At 49.7% G+C, this 26864-nt stretch overlaps 1 protein-coding gene across 2 annotated transcripts in view; it reads right to left on the reverse strand.

Moving 5' to 3' along the window:
* Positions 1-19359, reverse strand: part of SLC25A22 (solute carrier family 25 member 22) — a 33641-nt gene extending 14282 nt beyond the window's left edge. Inside the window, exons 1-4 of one of the 2 annotated variants that reach the window (XM_085298481.1) lie at positions 19160-19359; positions 9182-9301; positions 4907-5032; positions 599-654 (exon numbers count right to left, since the gene is read on the reverse strand). In XM_085298481.1, the coding sequence (XP_085154607.1) occupies positions 599-654; positions 4907-5032; positions 9182-9201 (202 nt within the window). In that variant the 5' untranslated portion in view covers positions 9202-9301; positions 19160-19359. Of the gene's footprint in view, positions 1-598; positions 655-4906; positions 5033-9181; positions 9302-14093; positions 14114-19159 lie in introns of those variants that run through there. The other variant, XM_085298482.1, reaches the window with a different exon arrangement.
* Between the last annotated feature and the right edge of the window lie 7505 nt (positions 19360-26864).

Below are 26864 nucleotides of genomic sequence, written 5' to 3' on the forward strand. Positions count from 1 at the left end.
GGAATTTTTTTTGTGGAAGAGTTTTTTGTTTTGCTTCTTTTTTTTTTTCCCTCCAAAGTAGCCTGTCTTAATACTTGCGCAAAAAATCAAGGCATGCTTGAGCTAGCTGATTTTGGAGACAAGCTACCAACTAAATGAGGCAGCCAGCCTAACCACAYTGGTGGATCATGGGGGCTTTGACATAAATTCAATTACCAACCATGAAGTGCATCTCATCATAAAGTTTTCTACTGCCCCTTTGACAAAAGTTACCATGTCTAGGATGGGAGAAACATGCACACAGAGATCTGGACAAAGGTCCAGTAGCTTCATTTAAACTACCAGTAAAAATGGACTTAATTAAACTGCAAGGTTTATCATGAAAACAGCCATGAGGAGGACTCAAGTCCTTGATGGCAGACAGCTGAGCACAGAGTTTATTTTCAGAAACTGCTGCAGCTATATACACTACAGCACCTTTGCCAACACCTTGTGGGTCTAGAATATTACTTTATCATGCAGAAAATATGAGTTTTCTTTCCACTTACAAAGCCAGGGCTTCCAAAGCAAAAGTCAAGCAACACCAGAGGAGCACAGTGCCTGACTCAGCTTCACTTACCCCTGTACATGCCGAAGTAGCCTTCTGATCGGATTGTTTTAATGAGGCAGTCAGACCTGCAAACCAGAGAGAGARAAAAAAAAAAATCATAGGAGCTCCAAGCCAGGTAAGARCAGAGAAAATTAATCTCTTGGAACAGTTTTCATTTACAATCCGTCAGCAAACCCTGAGCTGAGAACAGCATCAGCTGCTCAAAGTGCCATTGTTCRGACCTGAGTCCGATTTCAGTCCCTAATTCCCTGGGCTTTGAGACCCCTGGCTCACCCCTACATGCGCTGTCTGCTTTCTAGAAATACAAAAGGGAAAAGTATTACTGTGAGGGCTGTTTATCCAGGGCCCCCTATAGCAAATGTACACAGGATGCTCTAACAATAATATTCCTTTGTGCCTGTTTTTAAATCTGGCTCTGCAGGGAGGAAGGTAGGGAAGCAAAACTCCAAAATACTTGACTTACTCAATGAAATTTAACAAAGGGCACACAAACACTAGCTGACCTGAACACTCAGTCATCCATGACCTCCTACAAAGATTAAAAGCACTTGCTTTTAATGCACTGACTCCCATTGCAGTCAACAAGTGAGATCACCCTAGGGAGGGAGTGCCCAAGTGGAGACCTGTCACCTTCTTTGTTCTCAATTACATTTATTTTAAATTGGAAAACTCTGCAGAACACTGGAGTCACTCAAAGACTTTTGAGCTTGTGCTTCTGATGAAGGCAAATCTGCATTCGGTAGCACAGATGTCCAGGTCAAGCTCCTCTCGCCAGACCCCAGCTGCACAAGGCCTGCCTGCTGCCTAGGGGTTGCTCCATGGTTTTTTTTTGGAATGGGCAAGTGCTTGCTGTGGCTGAAGTAGAGGGGAAAGATGCACATGCACGCATGTGTACATAATTAAGCAACATAATTAAGGCTCTTAAGTAGTAATAAGAGAAATGTAGCTGATTAGAACAAGAATAGAGTTCGGAGAGATTTTGCAATACAAAGAGAAATCTTCATCTCTGCTCTGTAATAATGCAGAGGTGGGAAGGGAGGACATACAGACTTTTCTCGAGGACTTTTTGGCCAAGTAGGGTTTCTTGGGCAGCCTGCATTACTCACAACGCCTGTGTCTTTGTGCCAAGGCACCTCAGCCTTTGGGACCCCAGCTTTCACACGCTTCAGTGCAGCTTCTGCAGCTAGCAAATACCCATCTCTTTCTTGGCTATCCTTAGTGTCTTCCTCTTGTCTGTTGGGGCAGGACACAGGATGGCCCAGTGTTATCTAGAGACTATTACCATCATCATGTCCTTCTTTCTGCTAGCCCCCAAAAGACTGCCCTCTTTCATCCGTTGTGAACGTATCCCCACTAGTCCAAGCTCACTTTCCCAACAGCCACTCCCAACCCCAGAACAGCATCTTCTGCAGGGCTAGTTGTTTTTCACATTTTGTCTTGGGCTCCTACGAGGAACCAGCTCAAAAACACTGGGTAAATCCCTCATATTCCTCAACAGTACCACATCACGCAGCCCAGCCAGGCCCCATTGTGCTGCAGAGCAGATCTGCACTTGCTTGCTGGAGATTAAAAGCTTCCCTTCTGCTGGGCCACGTTGCAGAGCTAAGGCACCCTGGCATGTGGTCCCAGGGTCAGGGCCAACAAATCCCCCATCCTTCTTCAATGCCATGGGACCACTGCACRTTGCAGCTCTTCATCACCAGCCACTCATCAGCAGGCAGATCAAGAAAATGACAAGAACCGCAGCAGTGGCCAGAGCAGGACCCAACAAAAGCTAGACGTAAGGTGAGGCAGGAGGCCACATCCCGACAGCATGTCCAGGCAACATAGAGCAGAGTGCTGCAAGTTTCAAGGAAAGCATCAGGCTGCTGTGGCAGGCCAAGGACTACAACTTAAGCTCATACATAACTATCTGCCACCAGCTAGAACAAGGAGGCCCAACAACTAAAACCATCGACATACTATTGCTGAACAAGGTAGGAGGACAGGACACAGGTCATCTTCAGTTCTGGCCCCTTCTCCCCACCTCAGTGTTATCAGTKCTTTTTGAAAATTAAGGCCTATTTTTGGTTCCTATGACAAAATATCTTCCAATCCCAGAGAGCAGACAAAATGGAGAAGAGCAGCTTATAGCCTAGAGGGCTGTGCTGCCATTCAGAAGGACCAGGACAGGCTGGAGAGATGGGGAGAGAGAAACCTCATGAATTTCAATGCAGGGTAACAGTAACACCTAGATCTGGGGAGGAATAACGCACCAGTACAGGCTAGGGCTGACTACACATACAGCAGCTCTACAGAGAGGGTCCTGAGGGATGCCATTGTGACCAGCCACRTGCCCTCATGGCAAAGGTGTCCTGTGGTACTCTGGCTGCATTAGGCAGAGGGTTGACAGTAGGTGATCCTCCCCCTCTGCTCTGCACTGCTGAGACACATCTGGAGTAYTGAATCCAGTGCTGGGCTCCCCGCTACAAGACAGACATGGCCTGCTGGAGTGGGTCTAGTGAAGGCCACAAACATGAAGGGACTGGGGCATCTCTCAGCTGAGGAGAGGTTGAGAGAGCTGGAACTGTTCAGCCTAGAAAAAGAGAAGAGAAGGCTCAGGAGGATTTTATCAATGCTTATAAACATCTGATGGGAGGGTGTAAAGGGGACAGGGCCAGACTCCTCTCAGTGATGCCCAGTGACAGATCGAAARGAAATGGGYACAAACTGAAACAGGTTGCCTGGGGAGGTTGTGTAGTCTCCCTCCTCGCATAAATTTAAAACTGAACAGAACATGGTTCTGTGCAACCTGCTCTTGTTTGAGCAGGGAGGTTGGACTAACTGATCTCCAGAAATCCCTTCTAGTCACAAATACTCCATCATTCAGTAATTTAGTGGTAGGARCTCTTGACCACTGCTGCAGCAAAGAGAAAAGCAGTGCAAAAAAGTTTGCTGAAGGACCATTGTTACCCTTGTAGCTCAGCTCCTGGCCTGAGCTCTTCCACAGCTACTGCTTGCAAAGGCTGGGCTCGCTGAGGCCAAGCTCACTTCCACTGCAGCTATTAGTGTAAATAAATCATTATCCAAAGAATCAGCACCATTCTTTTTAAAAAAGGTCTCTTCCAATTTCAAGCAAGTCCCAAAGCTTTCTCCAGCATAACATCTCTCTGCACAGCTCTGAAGTACCTTGTCACACCCTTCCTACCCAAGACAAGCTTGGCCAACTGTGCTAAACCTAAGCCCGTTAAAGAAACATTACTCTTCATGGTGTCTACTTCCTCACTACAGAGATGAATGCAAAAGGCAAAGAGCTGTTTTTCTGTGCATGCAGGCTGGTTCATTTCTATGTTCCACGTATTTTGCTAGCAAAAGGATTTGCAGACAACCCCAAGGCTCTCTTGTGTGCAGATCTAGCCTTGGAGACAGTGTTTCTATAGGAACCCAGCGAGTTGCTCCAACTATCCCCTTGCACATCTACTGATCATATTGCACCTCTCACACACAGCAACACTGCCCCTGTAGTGTTGTGAAAGTACATGCTGGCAAAGAGCAATAAACAAACACTCATCCTCCTTATGGGCAAAAAGGAGGAACTGTTCCAGCTCCAAATTTAAGAAGTGTGGCCAGAGCTCCAGCCTCCACTTGGGATTATCTTAGTGATGCTACCAAGAGTGCCAGTCTCCCTCACACCTTGTGCTTGGCACTGTACTCACTCCAACAGCAGACACAGCCCTAAGCATCTCTCAAGTCACAGGTGAATTTGGTGGGCTGGGTACACATGTGCCTTCATTTCACACAGCCTGCAGCACAAGATTTTTATGGATACAAGACTGATGGGGTAAGTACAGTGTGTGGTAACCTGTGTTCCCCCAAAAGGACTGCATGCAGTGCCCTAGACCAGGAATGGGTGACGGTTTCCTTTTCTAGAACTGATATGGCAAAGGAAAGTATTGTTACGTCCAATACGACAGTCATAGAAACAGAAGAGAGTCAGAAATTCCCTCCTGCACCTGGCTGCAACATAGCAGAGAACCAAGCCAGGCTCCTTACATTTTGGCCCACAGCTCTCCTGTCATTTTGGCAGATGCTGACAGCAGCAAACATCCTGCTCCCAAGCACAAGACAGGAAAACAAATGTGTCCTCAGCAGAGGTCTCACCTGTTGGGCTCAGCAGCCTGAAGAACTGCTTTATTTGTTCTAGCTTGCTTCAAGCCCCGGCTTTTCCAGGTACAGCTCAGTTCCTGGAAACGCTGATCTCACCTGAACAAGGTAACAAGGCAGCAGAATTCCCCAGCATGCGCCTCTGGAGAAGCTGCCTGTGCACGTGGTACTCACATGCTGGTGTACATCCGCTGGCCATTCTGCTGGTTCTGCAAGCGGGTTTTTGCCAAGTCAATGGGAAATACACAGGTGACCCCGATGAGCCCAGCTATCCCTCCATTGATCAGCTTGGCAGGTAAACTGTAAGGGGACAAGACACACAAAATCAGACGTCTTAGCACTGAGATAACTTTAAGTAAGTAAAAGAGGAAACAATGCTGCCCTTTGACAACCAAAAAGCTAACATACTGCTGTKTGACAACACAGCCTCCACCCCTGCTCCCTTCCAGGCATGGGGCAGGGCCAACCACATCTCTTGCAGTACCCAAGGATCTGCTGAGCAAGAAACCCTGCAAGCCTCAGCCAGGATTCATTTCCAGAAGAAGAAGGGGATGAAGTCCTGGTAAAATCCTTACCTGACCCAGGAGAAACAGGGACTCTCTCCATAAGGAGAACTGGGTGCTGGGTGACAAGGTGCACAGGCCCAAGGTTAGAAAATCCATTTGCTCCAGTCCTGAATTCACGAAATCTGGCATCAGATTCCAACAACAGAAGTGGGGAATTGAAAGATCCCCAGGACTCAAGGGTTTCTGTAGTCTCTAGAGGCGAAAAACAGTGCTGGACCATCTACCATGTGAATCAGCTTTGCGTAGGGCCTGAAGGCATCCTAGCCAGCAGCGGTGCAGGCAAATGCTTTTCAGCACTGCAATCAGATACACTCCTAAGCAGCGGTTCACGGCACGTCAGTTGCTAACATTGCATGGGAGGGAGCAGAGCAGAAGCGTCCAGCTGGAAGCCGAGGTGCAGGTGGCTGCCAAGCCGGGGATCCGCTTCCCACGCTGCTCCCAGACCCACGGCCCGTGGCAGAGCGCACAAAAGCTGATGCCCCAGCAAAACTATGGGGCTGGCAGCCAGTGTGGCTGCAGTGGGCCAGCTGACTGCACGCAGATGCTGAGACGTGAGCTCAAACCTACGGGGGAAAAATCAAAGCCTGGCACATGCTCCAAAAACATGGGGCTTTTTCCACCCACCTTTTTATTCCCACAGAAATTCTTGGAATCTGCAAGTGACACTGAGCTAAAGTCAGACGAGGGAAATGCAAGCTCCCAGCAAATTCAATTACGCCAAACGTCCAGTATTTACATGCTCAATAAACCACCATGCACAGAGACAAAGGAAGCCTGTTTGAATCAGCTCCCTTCAATAAAGCCCAGGCTACGGCTCCCTGCGCACAGGATGTGTCAGATATTAAATGAGCAGCTAACGGCCGTCCTAGATTGTGGCTGGGTGAGCAGACTGCAACAATACCACTGGATTGCCCACGAGACTGAGTCCTGCTGTTGGGGATCCAACACGCTCCCTGCAATGACGGTGACATCCATCAAAGCCCTGCTCCAGATGAAGGCACAGGCTGGAATATCCACCGGAAAAAGCAGCAGTGAGGCTGGCCATGATGCAGCAGGCTGAGGCTCTGCAAGCACTGTCCTCACAGAGGCATTCGCACATGCTCTGCAACAAGGGCGGATGGCAGAGAGGATCGATAACTGGCCGTGTGGAAAGGGCTGCCTGTCTGCTCCAGTACTGATGGAAAGGCAGGGTATGAAGATTCAGGGCTAAAACTGGAGATCTCTCTGAGGGAAGCAGAGAGGAGTGGAGAGAGGAGAAAAGAAAAGATTAAAAAAAAAAAAACTTGCCCGCAACTACAAAGAGAAAACTTGACACACCAGGAAATTCCTTACAGCCTCTATTTGCAGGCAGCCCGAGACGCTTCCTCCTCAACACCCACGCTGATACAGCATGCACGTGCAACCCTGGGGCTGGCACGGCTGGGAGAAGAGATGCTGAGGCTGGGCAGAGAGACCCAAGTTCAGCCCCGATTCATAAGTGAGATGGTGCTGACTGAGATTAAAATCAAGCACAGTGCATTAGAAAGTCATGCCCAAATTAGTGTACTAGCTTAGAGCTGTACCACATTCCAAGGTCTCACCCGCTTAAGACTCTGCTGCCTCGGGGATCTTTGCACCATAGCCTGAGAAGGGAATAGATCTGCTTGTGAACCCCTACGCTCATTTTATCTCAGGGTAAGGGAAAAGTTCAGCAAGCAGCGGGCTTCACATCACAGCTCTCTCCTCATTTAACCCAYAGTCCTACTGAATGCTGAGGCTAGAGACTGGATGAAGGTCGTATCAAGAGGGAGACTTCACTGTCAAGGAGGGTATTTCAAGCGGGGTTCAGCCAGTGCATGGTGTCTACGCAGACAACACAAGATGGGATCTTATCAGCTTGCCCAAATTCAACTCCAAAGTCACTGCTGGCAGGTCATAGTCCGCAAGCTACAAATGCCACCAGGGCCCTTTTCCAGTCTTGGCACTGCCAGAGCTTCTCTATGTGCCCCTGAAACACCCGGGGCAAGCAGACACTTGCCTCTCCCTACTTGTTCCAACAGCAAAATCATCAGTGTTTACATCAGGTGGGAGCGAGACACAGGCTCATGGCAAATATGTTGCCTGCTGGCACTGCAGGTGCAAAAGATTCACTGATTTCAGTGCAGACCCCAACAAGAAAAGGAAATAGTCTGATGTGTTTGGGCAAGTTAAAAAACTTGGGGCTGCAGTGAGCCTCTCATCCTATTTGTGGATGAGAAATCCTTGCTTAACACTCCAGCTGCATCTGAATCCAACAATTCAGACTCCCCCATGAGCACTGTGGACTGACTAGAACAGATAGATAATGAGGCAGCATCTGGGGAACAGCTCTCCTTGCGCTTGGATGAGGTTACATGGACGGAACTACAGAAATGTAATGCTCTTGATCTCACCTTGCAGCAAACTGCTGCTGTGAATTTTAGTTTTTTGGTATTGGTCTCATTTACCTAAGGGATGACAGACACAGGCTAGCACACAAATAGAGCCACTTGCTCAGTTTTATATCAGAAAGGATAGAAAGACACCTCAGTTCTCCTTATGCTCCTCCTCAGCCCTTTAACAAGCCCCCATAGCCAGCAGCCTCCTGTTCACACTGCCAAAAGCACACTGGAATGCTGGAGGAGATCTTGGAGGACACTTCTTCCCTGCTTCAAAAATACCAGGCTCCTGGCTCCCCTCAGCTTCAAACAGCCACAAATATCTGCTCCTTTCGCTCTACTGAGGCTATCAGGGACCTGCATYCGTCGGGCTTTGCGGAGGTGAATCTCAGCACACGCTTTGGTGGTRTAACAGAACAGTGCCAAGTGCTCCTGAAATTACATAACTGACGACAGGCAAATCTAGGCACATAAACACTCTGCAATGCTGTCTTGTTATCAGTGCAGCTCAGGACAGCCTTCATTCCCAGAAGGGAGAGGGGTGAAAAGGTAAAAAAGAAAACACACATCTAAATTGTGGCAAACACGCAGTCTTCTTTCCTGTAGTATTCAAGCATTGCCAAATCCTGGCCCTGTGTCACAGATATTCAGCCACTGTCCTAGGCCACCTGCTTACCTTCTGCCCTGAGGTGGTAACCTGGGAAGGTAGGTGTTAGGAGAGAGACACAGAAAAACAAGAATTCCAATGCASGTAGGAGTCATTTATCTGGAGCAGCTTCACAAGCAGCAGAAAGTTAAACCCACATGCAGGACTGTGCAGATCTGACTCAGTTCCTAAGCAAAGGGTACAATTGGCAGTGTCTTTTCTAAAGAGACATCTCAGTTCACTTCCAGGGAGAACTCAGATCCAGCCTTTACGTATGCCAGGACCAAGGCTCTCACATTCCTGCTGTGCACTTACACGTCACTTGCTATTTTAAACTTGGCAATGGCCACACGTTGGTACTTCACGTTCCTACAATCACTCAAGCCATCAATGGCTTTAGAGGAAGGGCACAAGGATGCATCTATGTTTGTAATTTGTCTGAGTTTGTAATTAAAAGCACCAGATCATCAGCTGGTCAAAGAGCTGGCTTTGCTCCCACAATGTCAGCAAGCTGAAGTCAGCAGGTCAACCTGACCTTTGAAGGGTAAAGCAAAGAGGTCATGCAGGGGAGAAAGTAAAGGGAGAAAGAAAGAAGCAATGAGAAGAAAGAGCTGAAGAAAACAAATGTGACAACAGGAGGAACACATAAAAAGAGGAGAGAAGTAAAAACTGAGAAAAACAGTTTAGAACAGCAAAGAAGGAATCAGAACCATTTATTGCCAAGAGAGATGATCAAGGCATCTCATCCAGCCTCCTGTATCACAAAAGGGATTGAGTTTGAAAGACTAGAAAAGAAAAATCTAAAGTAAAAACAACAATTCAGCAATTAAAAAAAAATTACCTGATCTGTTTATCAGCCATTTAATTTAAACTTGATCTTGTTATGAAATGGGTTTTTTCCTTCTGGTTGTTCCTTAATTTCCTCTTCAGTCACTGCTTCTTAAGGGTTCAGGGTTTCTTCCTGGGAGGAGAGACCAGGGAGATAAAGTTGAGAACTAGCCACTTGCATTGTCCTGAAGCTCAGGTCCTTCCAGGCAGGCTGTGGAAAAAGTGACTCAGGAGAGCACCTGGTCTCCTTGAACTGAGACAACATCTGCTGACTGAGCTCCTGAGGGATATATATATATATATATATATGTGTGTATATACATACACACATATATATACACACACACATAAATATATATAAAATTACAGATACATATATATGTGTGTGTATGCATACATACGTGTGTATATATATATATATATACACACACACACACACACACATTAAAAAAAAAAAAATCTCTCTCTCTCTCTCTCTCTCTCTCTCTCTCTCTCTCCTGGTTCCAAAAGCCAGAAGCCACGTTCAGGCACCAGCTTCAGAGGGGAAGATGGATTAATTGCACTGTCTCACTCTTCAGAGAGACAGACCTTCCCAAAGAGACGATCTTGCTGCTAAGGAGAGGAGAGCCGCCCTGGAGCAGGCAGGCTCCATCACCACGCGAGGATGGGCAGCAGAACGGCAGTGCACAAGCTCTGCACGGCACCGGCTGCAGCAGTACTGTCCGCAGCCTCTCATTTCCAACCCAATGGACAGCCCATCCCCAGTCTTGTGCCAATGCGATCTTTTAAATAGCACCTCACCCTCCCCCAGTGTATTTACGTGACTTTGTGTCACGTTCCTTGCGGTTGGTGCCTGCTGACACAGTACCAAAGTTTCAAGTCTGCAGGAAACTGTTCTCTTGAAGACTCATAATGATTCTTTTTTTAAGGAGAGCTGACAGCTGTCACCCAGCCACTCTCCAAAGCACCCTTCCCTAGCTGCCACCTGGGTGGTGAGCCAGGAGAGGAGGAAATCTCTTTGCCCTTTGCCTCAGGAATGAAATTTGCCTTCCCATCCCCCCAACTGCAGAAGCTTGCAAGCTTCTGCTCTTGGATTAAGTGGGACTAAATCTCCCTTTTCACTTGGATTCGCAAATTCAGCCAAAGCCAGACCCTGCTAAGGAAGGGCTCCTTTCCAAAATATGAACCCCCATCCTCCCCRTCTACTCAATACAACCACCTCCCTCTCCTTGCGTGATCCCTTACAGCYACTTTCTCACTTGCTCTCGAGTAAACTGAGGAAGCATGCCTTAAAAATCTCTAAAGATCAGCTAAGGTCCTGTCTGCACCTTCTAAGTGTGTGTGGGGGGGAATCACACAAACCTTTCTCTGCACGTGTTTTCAGATGCATAGCCACAGGAGTAGTTTGTTCCCCCATCAATTTAATCTGAATAAGACCCAAATATAAAAAATACACACACACAGAGATGAATACAAGGAGACCAACAAGACCAACTGTTGTTTTAAGCCTATAGCCTGGCATATACAAGCCCTGAACCATGAAAACCCACTTGATAACAGCTTTACCCAGAATAAGATATTTGTGTTTACTGATGCTGCAACTCTAGACAAAAACTCCAACAGAGCAGCCCTCAGGGCCTGTTCCTGGTATCCCAAAGTACCGACTGCCTTGGTGTGGTGCACCCGGATCCAGCCAGGGAAGAGCCTGCATGGCCACCAAACGCCACCAGCAACRCTGGCTCCCCTAACGAAGGTAACTCAGCCAGCGGGCGAGCGAGGGCGAGGAAGCGGAGGCAATCATTTCACAGCAGACACGATCACTTGCTGAACATTTATACAGCACCTGTCAGGGCAGAGGCCTGAACGCTCATAGCCCAGGGATATTAATGCATTCGAGGACTTCAACGCACCGAAGTGGAAAGCTGATTTGAGCCCYGTTTAGATAGAGCTCCAACAGATCACCGTTTGCAAAACAAACCCAAAGCCACTGCAAACTCCACCTGAGCACTTAACAGAGTGCCTTGAGTCCTTCAAAAACCAGTGACTGACAAAGCCTCAGGAGCCTTGGCTGGGTAGGTCCTCACCAGACCCCAGTCCGTCCCAGGGCAGGAAAACAACTACTGTAGCAGAAAAACACTATACATTTATCCTACAAAGGAAGGAGATTAGGCAGAGACAGAGAAATATCCTCCCAGGAATGCAGTGCTCTTTGAAGCCAAAATACACAAACAAAGCAGTCAAGCAGCACTTCTACAGCCAAACAGGTTCAAAATTCACTTTTTATTAAACAAAATAGGAGCAGGGTCAGTGGGGGGGGCTTGCCTGTTCCCAGGAAACCTCTGTTCAGCACCTGAACTGGAGCAGAGGAGCAGCACCCAGAAATGCACATCTCAAAGCCTCTGAATTAGAGCCATGCAGACAAGGGTACCACTGGGACTGAGGCCCTCCAACAGCATGAGTAACAGAGGAGTCTGGAGGAAACTGGTAGCAGCGGAGGGGGTAAGAAAACCAAGAAACATCAGAGGCCTTCCCTTAAGTGGAAGAGGCTGCGAAGTCCTAATAGGGAGGGGTTCCTAAATTGTACGAGCTGTAATTAGGACAGCAAGAGCTGCAGAGGCGATGAATTACGTGGCATTAATTCCTTCCTAGAGTGCTGTTAACACAGCGAGGCATGGATCAAYGCCCCATTACCCACACGCCAGGATCTCCCTTTGATATTTATTAAAATGATGGAGCAAATCAGTTTTAGGATGAGGTGTAATTCACAGTGCAGGGAAGCACCTCAGTGCTAGGCAGAAGATCAGTGCAGAAAGCCCAGGCCAATGCTGCGTGACAGCCACGCTGCCCTATGCAGGGCAGCTCTCCGTTTCATCCAGCTGCAGCGTGAGCGCTCTGCACTACAACTCACGGCCTTGTGCTTCTCCAGTCCCTACAGGTTTTCCACCAGCACTTATCCACTAGGGACACATCATCATCATGAACTCTTTGCACAGACAGGGCTTCAAGCCCAGGGAACCAATCCTACTCATATCTTGTGCTGGATGCATGCAGTTAAACAGTCCTCTGCTCAGCCTTACAGATCCGAAGGACTTCCCCAGCCTGTTTGAAAGGATGCCCTAAAACAAAAACGGCCCTTGGCTTTGTCTCAGCCCTTCCAAAGCTCTCCCAGCTACCTGGCTCCCAAATAACCAGACTCAGAGAGGGAGCCAGCATATTTAGCTGCCTCAGAGGGTACCATAACCAACTCCAACTGGGTCCGACCCTCACAGCCTCTGCCACTCAATAGGCAGACCTCAACCAACGGTCCTATTTCGCTCCCCTTCCTTGCCTGCATACCACACACTCCCAYGCACGTACCTTACCCAGGCTGTCTCTTCCCCACCTGTAAAGAGGCCTTCCTCCGGATGGCTAACTGTTGCGTACCTCAGAGCAGCTACGGTACTAACCGGTCGGGGCACCGGGCTGGACTATCAACCTTTGTTTCTCCTCACCTTATCACCTGAGGGAAAAGCGCTTATCAGAGAATTACAGCCCCTTCTGGGGCACAGAGCGGGTGCATGCAGTCCCGCCAAGTGTGCCGTTTGCACAGCAAGCAAGGTGAGGGAGTGGGGCGAAAACCACCTAGGAGGTATCTGCTCATCTCCAAAGCCTTCACTGTGCAATGAAGGACTGTCCTGGTTTGGGTGAAGGAGACTCCTCTTCTTGCTTCACGCCACTTCCTTGCCAGCGGCCATGCACTGTTGGACGAGGCAGGCATTCGCTGGAGCCATCACCGAAAGCAAACATTCAAACTACCTCCACTTGCAAGTAAATGGCATAAGGGTAAAATGAGACTCCCTTATAAAAATTTCCATGTGTCTTGAGAGCAGATGCAAACTCAGCCCGGGGGATGAGCCTCCAGCGGATGACGGGCCAAAGTCCCAGCAGGGAGGTGCCGCGCTGCCCATCCCATTGGCCTCACGTGGCACAGACAGAACAGGCCTGGCATCTGCTCAGCTTGTAGTACAGCGGCGATGCTGAGCCCCAGGACCCTGCAGCCCTCTAGTGATGTGGCACAGTCCCCAGGATAAGGGTATGCGACCAAGGCATTTGGCTTTGCAAGCACACAAGGTGGTAGCCCAGGTTCACCCAGATGTCTGAAGAGAGGGGAAAGAAAGAGGCCCAAAATCCACAGCAAAGGCTTCTGACATCTCACCCCAGCTCTGTCTCTGACTTGCCCTTTGCCTTCAGACAGGATTTCCAATCATGACTTTCATTTTGAGGAATATCCTGCTCCCTTGACATTTTGCCTTAAGAATAAATGAGCCATGAACAAAAATAGTCCAACACCTTAACAGAGGCACTTGCCCACTGCATCCTTTGCCTGCCCAGATCGGTGTAGTTCCTCACAGCAGTGTGCCAGGGGAGGACCTCCCACTCAGGAGATTCTTGTGAGCTGGTCCAATCAACCCTCCCATCATGGGACCAAGCACCCCACAGTGGATCAGGAGCAGCTCTGTCTCCCCAGATTCACCTGCTGGCCCCAGTCACCAGGACCAGCTCAAAGCAAAGTGAAATGGAGCTGCTGAAGAGAGGGGGCAGCCATTTCACTGCTCCTGGCAACACTCCCACCATCTGGGTAGCCTTGGCYGAGCTGTGAAAAGCTCAGCTAGTGGCCATCTCCACAGGAAGGAGCAAGGTGTGTGTGGAGCAGCAGGTACTACCAAAAAGGAAGGGAGAAAAGCAGGGAAGGGGGGGGGGGATTGCTCCTACCTCCAGGCAGCAGCAGCAGGAGGAACACACCCAATTTTCCCATGCTTTTCCCTTCAGACTCTCCATCCTCGTCGTGCAACACACTGGCCTTCATTCCCAGTACATTCAATTTTGCCTGCTTTGTCAAGAAACCTTAAGAGGTAAGTCTTAAGACTTACCTTAAGAGCACCTACCGTTATCTCAGTGAGAGCTAAGGCTTGGAGAAACATCTCCAAAAGGCACTGCAAACTGCAAGAGAAATAAACGCCTTTCTGTCCAGGAGAACCTCCCTCTCTGAGACTGACAAAGCAAATGCTCCTCCTGTTGCCTGAGCAAGGCCAAACAGTCAATGACTTGTTTAGATTTGCACGGAAGCTGTTTGCTGCAACACCGACTGTCCGATTGCTTAACAGAGGGAGTCCCACAGAGGCCTCTGCTCATACAGTACAATCTTTTTCTTACACTTCTCAGCTCTGTGCAACAACAGCTCAAGAAACAGAGTTCAGGTCATGGGACCCTAACACCAAATAACTCCCCCAAACAGTTACCTGGACACCATTCCCACAGAGCAGCAGGGTTTGCAAAGGGCGACTCATCACCCGCATAATGTCAAGCCACTTGCACTCAAGTCAGAGATGGAAAGACCGGAGGAGCAGGTCTGTGCCAACCTGAAACCTCAGTGCCAAATATACCCTTAAATTGTGCATGTCTTGGGAAATCRCCCTGGACCAAGAGGCGGAAAGCTGGCATTTGCCTTACAGCAGGGCTTAGGACTCAACATTGCAGCAGCACGAAGAGGCCCCTAGGCAGATCTGGGACCTTTTACACTAGAGGCTGCTTAGACCTTTAGTGAAGGGCAGTCCCTGTCCTGAGGTTTTGCAGCCCAACTATGAGACTGGATGAGTAAGGACAGGCATTAGGGGAAGTGACTCACCCAGGGCTCGCACAGCAAGGCCGAGGGCTCTTGCTGTCCAAGGCATCAGGGCTRCTGAGCTGAGAGGACCAGATGGAAGATTGCAGAAGGACAGATGACCTTGCAGTCATCTCACTGAGTGCACGTAGCAGAGTCCTGCTCCATAGAAGGACAACGCATTAAAATACCCCTGGATGGAAATAATCAGAATGCCTTCCTCTACGGGGGAGGAAAACAGCAGGTCTAAAAGTGCCTGCAATACCCTGGCAAGACTGAGTGGAGGCAAGGAAACCAATGGGAGATAAACATCTCTGGATGACATAAATGGATGCATATTGCCTGTGATGCCCCTTCCAAGTGCCACCTGAGATACCATGTCCTCATATAATGAGCTGGATCAGTTCAAACCAATTTTAAACCCATCCTACCCTGAATCTGTTCTCCATGACAGCTTTAATGAAACTACAGCCTAAGAGAAAGGCAGCACTGGCTGGAGGCAGAGGACAGGTTAACAGAGAAGCTGGAGTTTGGCAGATGGGAGACAGGGCTGGGAAAGTAACCAAAAACTTTTATAAAACAAGTAAGAAAGAGCATTTCCTTTTCAATGTTCTGAAATGGCCTTGTATACAAAAAAAAGGCAGAACCAATAGTGACAGCCAGACAGACCAATCCTTTGATCTCAAAGGACTTTCCACATATGGGGAAGCTAAATGGTGCAAATCACTCAGGTACTCTGCCAAGAGACCGGCAGAATAGGAAAAAAAAAAGCTTCCTTCCCTCTTCTTCTCGAGTTTAAAATAATCACTATGTACAAAGCAGTAATAAAAAAAAATAAAAAAAAAAACCACCACCACACAACCAAGGAGCCCAAGGGAAAAAACAAGGGTTGGATTCAAGCTCACTCAGTAGGAGCAAGACAGACAGGGCTGAGCTGAGGTCCTGGGCTGTGAAAGGGCCCATTCAGTCCTCATCAGCAACAAAAATAAGGCTCCTGGTTCTCAGCAGATTGCTCTCCTCYAAAAGAGCAGGGCTTCAGTGGCTCTGCTGGGAAGAAAAAGCAACTCTTCTGGCCCAAATCACGGCATTATCTCATCAGAGCGACACACAAACACCCACAGAGCTGCTCCCATTAAACAGTTGGAAATGAGTTCTTCTGTGCTGGTTCACAGTGGCCAAACCCAAGGCCGCAGAAGGGAAAGTTTCCCCTACATCATGTTTCTTCAAGGCAGATGTTGAACGAAACGAGTGCCTGAAATAGCCTCGACTTCAGCTACTCCAAGCTATTCCTATAAATCAAGCTGCATCTCTTCCAGCCCAGCAGCCAGCAAGGGGCCTTCTGAGTCAGCTCAGACATGCGGCTCTCCTGCTGCGCTGCACAGGAATGGGAGGGAAGGCAGATGAAGTCTTCACATCAAACTCAGTGAGGTCAAAGCCATTCTTTGCTTCCCCAAACTCTTCTCAGGAAAGGAAGAGAGCATGGGGATCTCACCAGCAACAGCTTTCTGCAGTGGCACCCTCCTTGCAGCAAATTCTCCCCCTCCYGGTGTGCACCGAGTGTCCAACAGCTACGCGTGGGCTGCTCCAAACCTGCAGGGAAAGCCTCTGAACGACCAAGCCAAGCAGCGCCCCTTCCTGGGGTGGAAAAAACTAGCCACCTCTGACCAGCATTTGATTTCTCCTGCACAGCCTACACCATTTTGGGACTGCWCATAGGTACTTCTGTACCAGCAACACAACGTACACCATCGCAGCTCCTTACCCTGCTATGGCTACTACCTACCCAGGGCACRCCGTAAGGGATATCAATACTGCCATCTGCACTATGGCCAGCTCTGCTGACCACATCCCCATGTCAAGAGCCAGCAAACCAAGGGCTTTCCAAAACTACAGCTGGACCACCAAGGCAACTTTGCTCACAGGACCTGGGACAAGCGTTGCACTTTCATGAAAACAGACTAAGGAAAGAGAAACAAACTTATCTGCTCCAAACTGCTCCACACAGACTCTTGTCCATCCCATCACTTCACTGAGCTCTCACAGATTCCTTTAATGTGTCCTCCAGGAGGGCCAGATCCTTGGCTCATGCAAGCCAGAACAGTTCCACTGTCTGCTGGAGCTGAGGACTTGGTCCCCTGCCAGCTGCAGTCACAGGGCACATTATCGCAGGCGCACACACACACTTCTGTGCAATGTCCTGGGGTTTCCTTGCTCAGCTGCCTGTAACAACCTCATCTTCTCAATGATGCTCCCAAACAAGCTCATCACAACAGCGAACAGCTTCCGCCTTGATAGCTTCAGCTTACAGATTCTTGCCAGGGAGAGAAACAGCAAATGAAAACAGCAATAGGAGGGAGGAAAAGTAGGTGGGATACCTGCATCTCTGCCCCACCAGCTGCTTGCAAAAAGACTGACCCACACAGTGTAAACATATCAGCTGCCCTCCAGTACTTGTACTGCTGGTAACCCTCCTCCCACTAGTGCTTACTGCAAAGAGTGCAGCCCATGATTAGTGCTGCAAGGGGAAAGAAGAGAAGAAACGCGGGAAGCCTCTTCCGAGTGTGTAGTAATCTTGGCTGAAAGGAATCCCCAAGTGCACAACTCACTGGTTTTAGAAGCAATGCAGAGTCTTAATATCTCRCAGGAATATAGAGACTCACATCATCCTAGATTCAGCTCGCACCAGGCCAGGGGGGAGGAGCTCAAACCAGCATCCACCCTCGATACCTGCATCTTCTGAAAAGAAGAAACAAGTGTCTCAGCAAAGTCCCTCAGTACCTAGCTAAGCTTTGCACACGGCAGACTAGCAATAGGGATGGAGGACTGCATTTCCACAGAGAATTAAACTGCTTGCAACTACTTTTTGTCCTTTTACAAGAATCTTGCTCTTTCTCAGGTTGAATTATGAGCAGTACCAGCCTACACCAGCCACTTTCAGAAGTCAGTCACTCAAAAAGAGAACTAAGAGAGAGGGTATCCGTCTTTCTCCTACTCCATCAGTAACTCAATGCTGTGGAGTTTGAACACTGAYACTACCCCGACCCAGAGGGCTCACTGAGGGGAAATATATTAGACAAAGACGGAAAATAACTTCCAAAGAACCTAGATTGTAATACTACCAAAGCTGAGTTGAAGTGTTGATTGCTAAAGCTTATTTCCTCCTCTCCAGTCTGTGTCATACAGAATATCAGGGTGATTCATTCCACAGATCCTTTTCCGCGTACAGTATATAGCATAGGAAATAGCCAGGGCTGGTTGTTAAGCAGTCTTGTGCTGAAAGCTTCCTTCCATCTATTGTGCCTGCTAATTCGCTTCACAGCCCTAGTCATTAATAAAAATACAATATAATAAAGGAGAACCACATAACACACGTACCTTGCCCAAATTCCTTCAATACTGGCTGATCCTGAGTCACCACTGGCAAATAACTGTTGCCACGCAATGAGGACACGGTTATTAAATTAATAGGGGCTGCTTAACATGGCTACAAATACACACAAGTTCTTTGTGCCTTAGTGAGCTAATAAGGCATGTGCTAATTACATTAATTCAGACAAACCCAGTGTGCCTGGAGGGCAAAGGAAGAGAAGGGCACAACAAACCCAGGCTCTTTCTTAAGAGCTGTGGAGGAGCGGCAGGTACTTGCCTTGACACGGCTTTAGGAGGAGTAGTGGTGGAGCACAGCAACACGTGCTCTACGGCTAGCTCAGCTCAGCTAACCTGGTGGTGGCTACAGGCCTTGCTCAGTCACCTGGCCCTTGGTGTAACGATGGGGACGGGACGCCCTCTCCGAAGGGCCAGCTGGCTTGTCCCTTCCAGCCTCCCTCCTCGCGGTGCCGAGCCCTCGGCTGACACCCTGCAGCGCCGTGAGCGCTGGGGCTCCACGCAGCCTGCTCCCCGCACTGTGGGGCCCGCGTGGCACTGCTACGAGCAGCCACCTGGCACGAGCAGGCTCGGGCTGGAGCAGCGCTGGCAGCTGCGCGTCACCCAGCATCCCGCCCCTCGGGCGGAGGTGGCTCCTCTGCGTGCCCCGAGCCAGGCAGCCACGCAGCTGGACAGGTGGCGCGGGGAAGCTGCATTCGCAGCGCAGCATGAGCTTGATCTGGTCAGGCAATGCCAGTGGCTCTGAAAACCCATCTGGCAGCAGGGATAAGAAGGGGGCTCACAGTGTTCACCTCCCACGTCAAAACAGGAGGGGACTCTCCAGAAAGGAGAGGAGGAAGGGAAAGACAGCAGAAGGGAGAAGCAGAAGGATGGCAGGAGAAAGAGGGGCTCAATCCCAGCAAGGTTCAGAGACGCTCGGAAAACAGCCTTATGTCTCCGCAGCCCAGAGGCRACCAGGTCCCTCACCTCGGCCATGGCTGGAGAGAAGCCCTCCTCGGTGCCAGTGCTCGCGCTACGCGGTGTCTGCTAGGCGCTGCTACCGCCTCCGGGTCGGCGTGGCAGGGAGGGGAAGAGGAAGAGGAGAGGAAGTCCGCAGTACTTCTTTGCATCTCCAGGGACACGTGCTCACCGAGCACTTTCTAAAGCATGCACGTGTTCCTGCAGACACTAGGGGACTGTGTCAGAGCAAAAGTAAAGTACTTTTCCTCCCCTCTATCCCCCCTTATCCTGACACCACGTACATCCGGCAGTGCACACGGCTATCCCCAGGAGGCCTGAGAAGCAATCACCTTTCACCAGCAGCCAAATGCACCACGTGCATTACWGAGTATTTTAAAATATGATGCTGAGTCTCCCACAAAGCTGATCTCCAGCCAGGCACCCAGAGAGATCCAGGGCTGCAGATGGGCATTTGTAAAGAGCAGCTCATCCCATACCAAGCAGCACTAATATAGGCATCATCAGTCTTGACAGAGAGTCAGTAAAAATGCAAATATTTTCATGAAGAAAACCACACTAGGTATTTTTAACCCCTAGAAAGCGCTTCTCTCTCAGTCCACACAATTCCCTTTCCCAAAGGCTGTGGTTACCCAGTCCCTCTAGTCTAGCCTAAATCCAGGCTACTGACAAAAAGGCTACTGGGAATCGGGGGCTGACCCTTTCAGCAGTAGCAGAGGCACACGCCAGATTAAAAGCAACCAGGTAACCTTGCCTCACAGGCTGACTGACGGGGGCACTGGAACAAATAACAATAAAATATCACAAAACCATCCACAGATAAGCGATGCAAGGAGCAGCCCTTGGCTTCTGGCCACCGAACAAAAACGATGCAGAAGACCTAGGGAAGGAACAGGGTACTCAGAGGAYATCTTCCCAGATTTCAAAATCCTTTGCAACAACTCTGGTTAGGACACACCTTTCCTGGGAAGTTGTCTTATGCTATTACATCCCTCGGCTGAAAGTCGAGCGTGACTCATGCTCCCAACACACTAGAAGAAATGCCAGTTAAATGGCATGTTAAAGCAATATGCTTTTCCGCTCAGCCACAGGACAGCACAGGACACTGCTGCRGCTGCCAGTCCCTTTACTGCACAGATACACAAACATACCTGCTCCACTCCTGCATCAATAAAACACATTTCTCTCCTCCCATCTCAGCTGCTTACGCCAACAGGGATCGAAGCTGTTCAGAACACAGCAAAATGGTTCCTTACTAAGCACGTCAGCAGCCCCGCRTGGGTCACGCTCCTCCTAAAGAGGTTAGCGCTTCCTCAGGGAAAACTCATACGTGCTCCGCGATAAGCTGGGAATCGCCGAGGGGATTGCAACCACCGCCTGGCAGGCGCTGAGTGTGCAGCACAATCCAGCCCCCGTCTCACCCAGAGCGCTGTGAATCAGCAGAGACTCCAGCTGGCTGCGAGGTAGGCGAGGAGCTCCCAGCACAGAGAAAACATGTTTAGGAGGCTACAGGAKGAAAAAAAAAAGTCACCACAAACAAATAAAAAACTCCACATGCAGTCCTGGTCACCAGGACCTGCACAGAACAACGGCAGATGGGTAATGCAAAAAAAGGAAAAAGAAAGGGAAAAAAAGGTGAAATAAGTCAAATGTGRAAAGTCATTCTTTGGATGTTACAGAAGTCCTACCTGGCCACTCACAAAGTGCAGTCCAATGCTGGTATCTGCCAGACAGACGCACACAGATTTACCTGACACAAGAAGCACCCTCAGTAAAGAGATTCATCCCGTACTGTTTAAGAATCAGGAAAGCCACGTACAGTGGCTAAGTATTCGAGTAAGAAGCCACACGGCAATAGCATCAGGGCACTGTAACTCTCCTGCCAGGGAGCGGTGTAACAGAAATGCCGTGTTGCAAAACTAGTGATGGTGAGACAGATCGCTCTGCCCCAGCCTTCCTGACCTGGGACAGGGATGTCCAGGCTCCATCCTCATCAGAACCAGCTACAGAAGTGGAATCTGCCCTAGGGCAGAACCTGTGGGAGATGGTGCACAGCCCCGTGGCTGCCACGGCAGATGTCAACGCACCGGGTCAGTACCAGTGCCAGCAGGGAGACTGGCTACTCCTTTTCCTTCAGGAGCAGTAACCCTGCCAGGAGATGGAGCCACCGCAGCCAGCTCTGCCGCAGCCCATCAGTATTGCTGCCCASGATGCAGAAACTCTCTCCCAATCCACAGCCATTGAGGGTGTCCTGAAGTTTGGCAGCTCGTGCATATRCATGGGGTGTCCAAACAACACACTGAGCAGCAGATGCTCTTTGCCATAGCTGATCTGTTTGCTCCTGGCTCTGGACCACCCCAATTTGCACTGCCACATGCACAAGTACCTCAGCCCAAGAGASAGCCCTGGGCCAACCACACCGTGGTCTCCACTCAGCTAAGAGGCATCTCCCTAGCAGCACGTTGGCTTTGCTGCCTCCCTCCTAAGAGCCGGCCTCGGGCCTCTGCACGTCGCTCGGCCTTCCCAGGAGCGGGCTGGCAGCACACCACACATGGGCACGCGCCCACACACAGCTCGGCAGCAGCCCGGCATGTTTTCCCTTTTCCAGAGCCAAATTCAGACCATCTGTTGAAGTATTTCTGCAAATCATCTTTCCTTCAGGAAGGGCCGGGGGCTGAGTTTAGTTATTTATACAGCGTCTGGCATTTCTGTAGCACTTATCACTTCAGTATCCAAGCTATTTCCCTCCAGCCCTCCATTAGTTTTGAAGAACCGGAGCGGGGCATCAGCAACTCTTCACTGTAAGTTTTCTGCAGAAAAGTGATACCGAAAGACACAGCTGCTCAGGTCAGGCACACATTTTGCTGCTAACGAAGTGAGTGGGACAGTTCAGGCAAAGGCCAACACAATATGTTTTATGTCCTTTAGAAGAATTACTAGCATACAAAATAGTCTTCATAAACAACAGCTGTTCCCRGAGGACAAGATGAACCAACAAGTGTTCCTGTTGCCTTACGGAGGCGAGCACTGCTTATCGAGGACATAGAGAAGGAAGCTATCCCTATGCTTGAAAAGATTGATACAAAACTAAAAGGGAAATGAAGCTCCCAGAGGAGAGGCTGTTCATTATGGCGGATCACACRTTCCTGCCATTGCTATTCGTAAACAAATGGCAAAATCCTGAAAGGTGAGTACTGTTGTCCCTACTGGATTGCAGGGGACAAGGCCAGAGACGGATGTTTTACCACTTACCATGGTCCATGGTCATGCTCCAAGTCTGTGGCAAAGGATGGGGTAGCACCCAAATTCAGAGTTAGCCCCTGACATATCCTGCCCCTAAAATACACCTCCTCCTYCTTTTTCCATATATGTTTCTAACCATCATACTACAAGGAACACAGTGCTGAATGGAGCACCAAACTCGCTCTCAGTTTGCGCATGACCTTGGGAAAGGTATTTCTCTCCCATCTGCTACCCAAGAGACAACAGGGAACTGCCTGCATCTTCTCTGCAATGGCACTGCAAGCAGCACACCCAGTAAGGAACAGAGGGGTTCAGACACTGCAGAGATCAGGGGCGAAGTGCTCAGCAGCAACAGAAATCACAGACACGCTAGTCCAGACTGAGCACACCACACGCTACCACCTCCATCTACACAGTTATCCAAGTAAAGCCAGTACTCATCCTAGCTATGAGCTCTGAAATCACAGCACAACCCCTTGTTAAAATAAAAAGGATTACTGGAAGCTGTGGCTGAACTCAGAAATGAAGAATCACAGCAACAGGACCAGCTCCTTGCTTGTTCAAAACTCAGAGATCACTCTTACAGCATCTCTCTCTTACTAAAATGACTTGCCAAAAGTCCCACATCTTTGCGCCCTAATTGAAAAGCATGCGCCTTCTCTTCCCTAGCACAGAGAAGAGGAGGTTCTGCAGCAGAACATCCTTCTCCCTTTTATCATTGAATAACCTGGTTTGAAAATTCAGGCAAAGGCTGGTCATGAGACCTGTCTTCTCTGTTTTCTGCCAGCTTCAGTTGCCTCTCCTCGTGCGCATGCTCTCTCCCAGATCAGTCAGGACACAAGGTAAAGCTGTGGGCTCACAATGCCCCAGTCCCTAGGAAAACGTCTCACTGGAAAGAGAAGAAAAAGAAAAAAGTCGCAGCATAAATGGCTTCACCAGAACGGCCTTGCCAAGATGGACATGACTCAGTGCAGGCTGCAGACTGTRTTCGCACGGGGAGTAGCACCACGGAACAATTGAGAAACGAATTCAAAAAGGTGGTACGTGCAAGCACCAGCAGAGAAACTGCCTGGGTTGAAATCAGCCTTTCTCCTCCTAGTCACTGAAGAAATGCCACAGACCCAGGAAAGATAAGAAATGCACACAATACTCACAACATGCCACACGCCAGCACCGGTGCCAAAGGAAAGAACACGGCGCAGGGAGGGAGGCTCGACGAGACGCAGCCACACACCCGCAACAGCACCACCAAAATGAGCATCGGCAYCGCTCATGAAAAGGACAAGCAAAACAAACTTAAGATTGCATCCCTGTGAACARTTCACCACAGGCCGCATTAAACTAAGATCAAAACAGATCCCACWAATTAATTAAACTGTATCCCATCATATTTCCTCCAACACAGGGAACAAGCATCCCTGCCTGGGTGCCTTTCCCCTTCTCAAGTAAATACTCTCCCTGTGGGCAGCCCTGGTGAGAGAGCAAATACGCAAAATTTTTTTATTTGCAGATATGTAAGAGGAAACTGCCAGACATAAATCCAAACCACCAGGTTTGTTTGGGTTTTTGCCTTGTTTTCTAAAGCTTTTGCACCCCTGCTACTTTATCTTAACAGCAACTGGAACTACCCACAATCAATACTGCAAGGTTAAAACACCACCCAGTTTCGTATTGGACAACTGAATCCCCCTCCTCTTTCCTGCTATCTTTGTGGTGGAAGGCAAACAGAAAGGGGCAGGAAAAAGTCAATTATCTCCCGTCAGGATTAGCTGGAACAACTCAGCGTCAGCTCTAGCACACTGCCATGCTACCACACAGGGGCTCTTTGCTGGATATTGCTTCCCCCTCTGATAAGGCACAGCCAGAGGACTCAGCCTTGCAGAAGGARGCTTCATCGAGCCGCGGCACCAGGGAAGCAGACGTGCATCATCATAGCAGACCGCAGGCACCTCTTCCACGGCCTACTGTCACTTCCAGTCATGCCCTGCTCTGGAGATCCGTTCACTGCAGACGGACAAGGCAACAGGCTCCAGCGAGGCTAAAGACCATGCAGCCATTCATGAGAAACACACAATAAATCTTATATGCTGTGTACAGCACATTCATGAGTAATAGAAATAAAAACAGCATGTTGGCTTGCACAGGCAGCATTTGTAGCTCATTTGCCATTGTAAGTAATTGCCATGTTTCCAGCTCTAACTTTCTGGGAGTACAGATGTTTGGGTACAGTTAAGAGACCTTGATTGTGCAAACATGGGGGTCAAAGCAGGTTTCTGCATTTCCCCAGAATACAGTGAATTAAAGAATTAGGCAAATGTGCAGAAGGAATAACTACTCATTTACCCGCAGTAGCAGGAGACAAAGACACAGTGGCCAGGTAGATYTGTCCCCATTGCACATTACTGTTACTGAAGGAAAAGCAGAAGCACATCTCGTTACATAGTATTACATATTTAAACAGGGGAGCAGAGTTAAGGCTATACGGGCAACTAGGAGATAAGTATGTCCAACTGAAAGCCTAACAGGATATTAATAAACTTACAAATGACAGACTAAAGAGGCTCTGTGCCTGGGCTTTTCACACAGCCTGAAGGCTCACACAYCGCAGCCCAGCCTCAGCTGCTGCARACTGAAGTGCTCCACTGCCTCTGGCTCAGCTACATTAATTTACTCCAGTCACCGGCCAAGGTGCACAGCTCCAGGATGCCGTGGACCTGAGGGTCAGTGGAGGGAAGAGGATTTAAAAAAAAAAAAAAAAAAAACAGACACACTCCCATAGAAAGGACAGTCAGGAAGAAGGCAGGCTTAGGAGACATGCCTATCTTTTCTGAAACAACCCAAAAAGGGAGAAGCCACAGAAACTCCCTGGAACAGGCATTTGCATCCCAATGTAACACATTGAATCTACAGCAAGTGCGACTGCAAAGAAACTCATTTGTCCAGCTGCTCCAAACCTGGCTTGTTTATACATTATCTCCCCAGCGCAGGACCTCCTGACAACTGAACAAAAAGCTATTTTGCATTTCCCCCCAAACCCCTCTTCCCTCACCCTGGAGGCCTAGTTCAAAGCCATTTGATGTCATTCTGGCAGCACAGTGTGATTTTAGGTAGAAACAGCCCGTTACAGAGGCATGCTGTGCAGAGGGCCTTGCTAGCACTGGAAAGTTGGCAGTGCAAGCAAGTTGCGGCTTCCTGCCTCCACGCTGGCCCAGGGATCAAGTGACAAAAGACAGCATCACACCGCGCCGGCCGGCCAGAACCAGGGAACACGAGCCCCTCCACAGCCCCACTTAATCTATGCTGCTGCATCTTCTCCTCTCACCACACAGGCAGCCCCACCTACCTTTCACCCCTAGATATCTCCCAGGAACATCCTGCTTTTCAGCAGCTACTGTGATTTTGGCAGTCACCCTCTAATAGCATTATATTTCCAAAAGACACGTAGTCTGGGGAAGCAGACAGCAGAAAGGTTTGCCAGTGTCTGTAAAATGAGTACCACCTTGACCAGTTCCAGCAGCTAATCCGGCTCCTGCCCTTGGAGAGAACTAGAAAGGAAGATAATTCAGTGCTACGCCACACCTAGACACTCCTCSTCGAGCCAGAAGAGATTCATTAGTCACTCCTGTGAAAGACTCCTCAACTCCATCTGACCGCAAATTATCCAAATAAAATCCAGAGTGTCAAGGGATCATTAACCATTTCCAAGGCACTGCATGGTCGTCACCCGGCCTCAAGTGAGGCTGTTCCCCAGACCAGGCATCACCCCTTACAGAAAAAGCTGTTCCTAGGGAACAAGCAAGATCGGACCTTAGTCAGAGGTATTTTAGATACTGGCTCTAAATGTGTTCAACTCCATCTGGACGTAACACATTTTCACCTCTGTTTTTCCCCTAAAACATCGCTGCTGCCCTGCTCCAGAAAAGCTCTCCCTCCCAGTATTTCACAACCCTTGGCATGAAGTCAGCCACGTAAAAATCACTGTATCGGCACGCGAAGCACCTCAGGCTAGCGAGCGAGGATCTCCGCGCCGCGCCGCGCCGCCCAGGTCCCCGGGCCGCGCAGCCCGCGGGCCCCGAGGGCGCGGCGAGCCCSGGCGCTCCCGCGGGCCGCAGCTCGCCCGCCCTCGGCCCCTACCCCGGCGGGGAGGGGGCTGCTTCCACAGGCGCCCCGCCGGCCATCGGCGCCGGTTCGTATTCCCTCCCGTTCAACTTCTGGCAGGAAAAGGGAGGCAAACGGCCCTGCCGGGCTGTCAGCGACCTCCGCCCTCCCGCAACCCAGCCCGGCACGCTGCCGCCTCTCCGAGGGGGCGGCGGGAGGACCGCGGAGGCCGCTGGCATCCTGGCAGGGCATTAACAAGATTGCTGGGCAGCCAGCGAGGCTGCGGACGCGCCGCGCCGCGCCGCCGGGGCGCCGCCACGCTCCGACCCGCGAGGCGGACCCCCCTCCGCGCCGCCCTCCTGCCCCGCTCCCC

Source organism: Rhea americana, unplaced genomic scaffold (assembly GCF_003343005.1).
Source record: "Rhea americana isolate MKP2758 unplaced genomic scaffold, rheAme1 scaffold_139, whole genome shotgun sequence".
Classification (NCBI taxonomy): Eukaryota; Metazoa; Chordata; class Aves; order Rheiformes; family Rheidae; genus Rhea; species Rhea americana.